This window comes from Microtus ochrogaster, chromosome 2 (assembly GCF_000317375.1).
Source record: "Microtus ochrogaster isolate Prairie Vole_2 chromosome 2, MicOch1.0, whole genome shotgun sequence".
Taxonomy (NCBI): domain Eukaryota; kingdom Metazoa; phylum Chordata; class Mammalia; order Rodentia; family Cricetidae; genus Microtus; species Microtus ochrogaster.
Genome location: NC_022010.1, coordinates 17,772,492 through 17,778,814, shown reverse-complemented (window position 1 = coordinate 17,778,814; position 6,323 = coordinate 17,772,492). Strand labels below are relative to the sequence as shown.

Below are 6,323 nucleotides of genomic sequence, written 5' to 3'. Positions count from 1 at the left end.
TTTGTTTTTCGAAACAGGGTTTGTGTCTGTAGCTTTGGAGCCCTCCTGGAACTCCCTCTGTAGACCAGGCTGGCCTTGAACTCAGAGATCCGCCTGCCTCTGCTGGGATTAAAGGCTTGCGCCACCACAGCCCGGCGACTACGCACTCTTAAAGGGTGGATTTTGTGGTATGACGAGGGTGTCTCAGATGGGAAAGGAAGGAGCATTTCTGTAGGAAGCCTTCCCAGATGCTGCAGGAGCACAGGCTAAGTCCCTGTCCCAGGTTGTCATCACCTGCTGTTTCTCAATCAGAGGCTCACATATAACTAGGTAACGCTTTGTGCATCTACATGCCAGAACCTTCTTCCAAATGGCCAGGCTTGGTTCTGACAGATATGCATAGCTCTGGTGGCTTGGCTGCTGGCTTCAGGAGTACACGGACTGCAGGGGCCAGTGCTGCTATGTGAGGACCCACCTTATCTTTGATACCCATTTGCCAAATGCCTAAATACTGACTGACTTCCATTATACGTGTTACTTAGGGCAAAAAGATAAAATAGTCTCTTTCCCCACGCTTCCCAGGCACCCAAGATTTCCTGAGTCTGTGTTGTGGTTTGGGTGTGAGATATTCCTCAGAAGGTCATGTGTTGAAGGTGTGTGCATGTGTGTTTGTGTGTGTGTTACAGCGTGTGGAGTCTTTGGGTGGGGACTGATTCATGGAGGCACTGATGTTACTGATGGACCAATCTATGGATCCTAGCTTAATGGATTTGGAGGAGCCAAGCCCTCCACACTCATCCAAAATTCTGCTTTCCTCCTCGGACCTCCCTCAGGTGTTTTGTCTCAGCTATTTTAGTGTATTCCTCTAGAGAAAAAAAAAACCAGAAAATGTGAAAACTTCCCTTTCTGGATTCTTCAAAAAGTTTTCCTACCCAAAGGTCTAGCATTTGCAGCAGAATTCCGTAGGGAAGCAACAGAGCTGTCTGAGGGACGGAAAAGTGACTCCTGGCTACAGGGGACATCTTCCCCAGGAGGCTTCAGATTGCTCCCTTTCCCTAAGGTACCTCATGGCAAGGTTTAGCAAAAAACAAACATGTTTTGCTCACTAGCTTGTCCTGGATGAGGTAAGAGCAGCTGCCACCCATTGCACAAAGTCCAGCTCTCCCTGTGACAATTCTGGGGCAACATTCTCCGCCCTATGCCAACCTGACCCTAACAGTGTGTGCTCCGGAGAGCTGAGTGTACTCAGCACTTGGCAGTATTTCCCAGATGCCCTCAGGAGAGCCACAAACACTGTGCTCATAGGGGAACTGGACAGTATGATTTCAAACAAAGGTCAGGAAACTTTTAGTGGTGGGATGTGAGGGCACACGCCCACAAGCCAAGCACTCAAGACGCGGTTATAGAAGGATCAGAAGTTCAAGGTCTTGCCTAGCACGGGCCAGACCTATTCCCACTGTGGGGTGGGGGAGCTGGAGTTACAATTGATTGTGAGCTTCCTGCTGTGGGTGTTGGGAGCCGAACCTCAGTCCTCTGGAAGAGGAGCAAGCGCTGCTAGCTGCGGAGCCATCTCTCCAACTTCATCTTTTCATTTTCTTCAGAGTCCCCTTACGTAACCCTGGCTGACCTGAAACTCACTTAAGTAAACCAGCTGGTCTTGAACCTTCAGAGATCTGCCTTCTCCCACACCCAGTGTATTTGTTTGTTGTTTGCTTGTTTATAGGCAGGGTCTCCTGTAGCTTCGACTGCCTTGAGCTCATTATATAGCGGAGCATTTACCATAAACTTCTTGTTCTTAGGTTTCCGTATTCAAAGCGCTGAGCTCACAGACGAGGACCCCCATGTCCATTTGGTACAATGCTGAGGACAGAACCCAAGGCCTAATGCCTGCTAAGCAAGCAAGTGTTCTGTAAACTGAACCACAGGCTCACTACCAACCCAGCCACGAGTACTCTTCTGAGTCACAAGCTTTTTACCAACCGAGGCGCAAGCTCTCTGCCATAGGAGCTACGAGCACTCTACCAACTTGGCCACGCCAGCAGCCCCCATTGCTTAAACACAAAAGACCCACAGATTCAATCTCTCCTACCTGCCATCATAAAGCTGTCACTACCTTCCTTGCGTGGCTCTTCTTGGCCTTTTGTGACAAGAGTCCTTCCTACATCTCCTGCCTTATCCCCAGCCCTCACTACAACAGGTTAGTTGCCTTGGCATTACTAACATCTTGATGTTGGAGACACGGAAAAATGACAGCCCCATGCCAGGCCTCTGAAGCTGACCGCCTATGCTCCTGCCTCCTGTTCCATTTCTCATGCAAAACAAGCAAAGGGCAACAAAATAATGAGAGAATTTCTTTCCCAGGGTGATCATAGAAATCTGAGCCTCCCACCCCACCCCAAACCAATCACAAAACCTGAAAGTTCCACCCCATGCTCCTGAAACTGGCCAAAAAGAAACCCTCTGCCTACAGCATATATATGTACTGAAGTTCCTGGTTACGCCCACCTCATGAACTCCCCAGAAACCACCAGGAGTTTGAGTTCATATGCAAAAGCAAGCTTGTACTGTCTGTCCATTTCAACACAGCGATTGGATCAGGGAGCACATTGAGCTCAGCTATGGCAGGGCTTTTAAGGAGTAAAGGACGGGGGGCAGGAAAATTTTGGATTCAGATAGAGATTGGACCCCTGACTGAGCAGGAGTTGGGTAACAGAAGTCTGGTCAAACAAGGATCGGTACTGGCGTTGCTGTAAGGAAACTGGTAACTTATATACAAGCTACAAAAGCTATTCTTAATGTTCTGGAGCATCTAGTACTTGTTTGTCTCAATTCTGATTGGTCCCCCGTAGGGTACAGTTTGAGGCTTTTCCTGGTTATTGTAAGGAAAATATTGAGGCCTAGTCCCAGTATTGTTACTCTGCTGCCTGTCATGGCTGCAGTGATGTCAAGTTAGGCCTCTTTAGTTCAAGACAAAAGTCACACCTTGGGGTCTGGAAAAATGGCTCGGTGGATTTGAATTAAGACTGCTTGTTGCATAAGCATATGAACCCAAGTTCACATCCACAGCACCCATGCTAAAAAGAGGGGTTCAAGCACAAACTTTCTGTAACACTATGTCTGGAGGCTCACAGCCACCTATAAACCAGATCCAGGGGACCCAGTGACCCGCTTCTGGCCTCTTTGTGACTCCATACTCACATAAACATATCCCTACAGGCACACACAAGCATACACAATTAAAAATATTAAAATGTATATTTTTTTAGCCAGGTATAGAGGCGCACACCTTTAATCCCAGCACTTAGGAGGTAGAGGCAGGTGGATCTTTGAGTTTGAGACCAGCCTGGTCTACAAAGCAAGTTCCAGGACTGCCAGGGCAACACAGAGAAACCCTGTCTTAAAAAACAAACGAAACAAAATTATATCCGTGTGTGTGTGAGTATGTAACATGTTAAAGTTTCTATGTCTCCTTTAATTGGCTTATTTAGGACAGGTTGTTGCTTATTGAGGGCTCACACTGTGATCCTCAAGTCTCATAACAGCGTGATGGATGAATAGGCCTTTGTCATTGTGCCTGACTTTGGAACCGTCCAATGTCCAACGTCACTAGGAATCATTTACAGCCATTCACTGTTCTGTGAGTCTACACCTTCATCCCAGGGCAATGTGAGCTTCTTTAAGCCCACCAAGGCCTCCCCCAGATCATTTACGAATCCCCTTAGAAAGGGCACACATTCTCCACGCCCTTCCCCTGTAGAAAGGGGCACACACACTTCTGGGTTAATGAGCAATTATATTTTGTGACAGCCTCCTTATACATAATAATTCATTTATCGATATCAGTTCGCTCCGGAGAACCTTGGACCTTTTCCCACCCACAGAGTCAAATGTTAGCTAACATGTGCTTAATGTTTAAATGACAATCTTAAACACAATCTGTTCTTCCCACCATGTGCACAAGGCAGCTGGATGGCTTTTACCAACTTGCTCTATCTTGAACAGCTCAAGTTTGCACTAACCTCAAGACCTGTGTTATTGTTAGTCCTTCGAGACCTAGCTTCCCAGATCTGGGTGAACGCCTCCCCTCTGGTCTTAGGTTGCATGCTCCTTCTACAAAGAGCATAGCCTGGACCCTACTGCATGAAGGACCCCCTCCAACACAAAGGTTTTTGTTGTTGTTGTTGTTTTGTTTTGTTTTTGTGATAGGAACTTAAGTAGCTGTCTTGACCTAGAACTTGGTAGGTGGAGGAGGATGGCCTTGACTTTCTTATCCTCCTGCCTTCACCTCCCAAGTGCTGGGATTATAGGCAAGTACCACAATACCTGGATTATATACGGTTCTGGTAATAGAACCCCAGAGATTCAAGTATGCTTGCTTGGCAAACATTCTACCAACTTGGCCATACTCCCAGCCTGGTTTTAGTTGCCTGATAGCACCAATCACCCTCTGGAATGATTGACTTCCCTGTTTGTTCTTCTTGTGTCTCTTTCACTGCAAAGAGCTGTCTAAAACCTGCCCACAGAGAGCCCAATGAGTGACTGAACTAGATGGAGGGGAGACACACACAGTCCAAACCCTGTCTCTTCTCCAGGAAACTTCAGGAAAGCATCCACCCTCCACTGGTTGTTCACCGCGATTCTGAGAGGAACTGTAACATTTTCAAGCTGAACGTGGTCTGTGAGGGCTGGAGTAGCCTCAACGGCTCTGTCCCTTGATGACGAAACAGACCCACAGAGGAGGAAGCCATTGGGAAATTCCATGAAGCAGGTGAAGGGAGAGAGGGAGATAGAGGAGGGGGAGCAAGCTAACTTCTAGGCCGAGTGAGCATGTAAGCATCTATCTCCCACTGATACTGACCAGCCCTGTTTGATCCAGGCAATCGGATGGCCAGAGAATGGACCCTCCTTCCCTGCCTTGTCCTGGCTCTGGCTTCCATCCCAGGTAAACAAACAAAGCGAAGGACCTAACAAGATAAGCTGAGCATTCGGAAGAGAACCAAATGGGAGGTGCGGGTGGGGAACAGCTGCAACAGAATACGGACCCTGGATCCCTGCACGTGCTGGACCATTCACCAGGTCTCTGGGCCTTTCTCCAGCCATGTAGGTCTACCTTTCACCGGGACTCTGCTTTTCCCCAGCCACGTGGGTAACCCCTTCGCATCCCAGGCCAGTCTGCCCAAACCCCATCTCTGCACCGAGGCCTTTGCGGAGCCTTTGAGTCTTCCCCCAACCCCGCCAGCGCTGGCCCAGGCTGCCCCTTTTCCGCACCCTAGGGCACTCACAATAGCCAGACAGGGTAGCAGCAGCTGGATTAAAAGCGGCAGCCCCCGCGCGGCACCTGCGCCCATGGCCCAGCCGTTTGTGCACGCGCAGCTCCGGCGCCCGGCCCAGCCCGGTATCCCCAGGCGAGGGATGCTCAGGCCCCGCACGCAACATACCGCAGGCGCTCGGCGGTGATCGCGTTGCCGGTGTGTGGCCGCAGCACGGCCAGGAACAGGAGACGCATGTCGCTACCGCCAAGGACTGAGGCCCCGGGCCTCAGCGGGGTCCGGGTGGACTTGGCCCCGTCCGCCGCTCCCAGGCGGAGCGGCAGGTTCAGGAGCAGAAAGGAGAAAGGGAAAGAGGGAAGGAAAAGGGGAAAGATAGGGAGGGGAGGAGATGAGGGGGAGGGGTCAAAAAGGGAAGGGAGGAGTGGAGGGAGAAGGGAGGGCTGGGGACCTGAGGGGACCTGAGGAGACTAGCGGGTGGGGAAGGGTCACGAGCCCAGGTGTCAGGCATCCACGAGCTAAGGAAGGTGAGGGGTGTCCACTGTTCCACTGTTCCGGGGACCCACACACAGGTAGCCTGTGTCTCCCCCCCCCCCCGCCATGGTGTCCATGAGTGGGTTCCCACATGCAACATGATGGCTAGGAGACTGAGACTGCCCTCCCCACCACACCAGGACCAGGTGAGATGTGGGGTGCAAGCCCAAATGGAGAGATGAGGTTCGAGACTCACTCTTTGAGGAGACCCTGGACTCTGAAGCCTTAGGCCAGACAGTTCATCCTATTTTAGACCCTGGCATCCCTGAACTAAGTTCAGTGAACTTCCAGAAGAGAGTGGAAGACAGCTTATGGAGCCAGGTGTCAGGGGTGCAGTTTGCAGTTCCAGCAATACCGAGACTGAGGCAGGAGGATTGCTGCCGCAAGATTCTGAGGAACGGGGGGGAAAGGCGACCTCCGGTAGTCCAGGATTTCTTGTTTGCTACTCTGTTATTCTGCACACTGAGCCACAACCCCAGGCCCAGAAAGGCAGCTTTTCAGGGGACCATGGTGTGAAGCTAGGATGTGGGGAGTCCAGCTGAG

At 50.6% G+C, this 6,323-nt stretch overlaps 1 protein-coding gene across 2 annotated transcripts in view; it reads right to left on the bottom strand.

Moving 5' to 3' along the window:
• Glt1d1 (glycosyltransferase 1 domain containing 1) overlaps positions 1–5,616 on the bottom strand; it is a 71,718-nt gene extending 66,102 nt beyond the window's left edge. The window contains exon 1 of one of the 2 annotated variants that reach the window (XM_005344522.2): positions 5,418–5,616. In XM_005344522.2, coding sequence (XP_005344579.1) covers positions 5,418–5,485 — 68 coding nt within the window. In that variant the 5' untranslated portion in view covers positions 5,486–5,616. Of the gene's footprint in view, positions 1–5,261; positions 5,350–5,417 lie in introns of those variants that run through there. The other variant, XM_026788089.1, reaches the window with a different exon arrangement.
• Between the last annotated feature and the right edge of the window lie 707 nt (positions 5,617–6,323).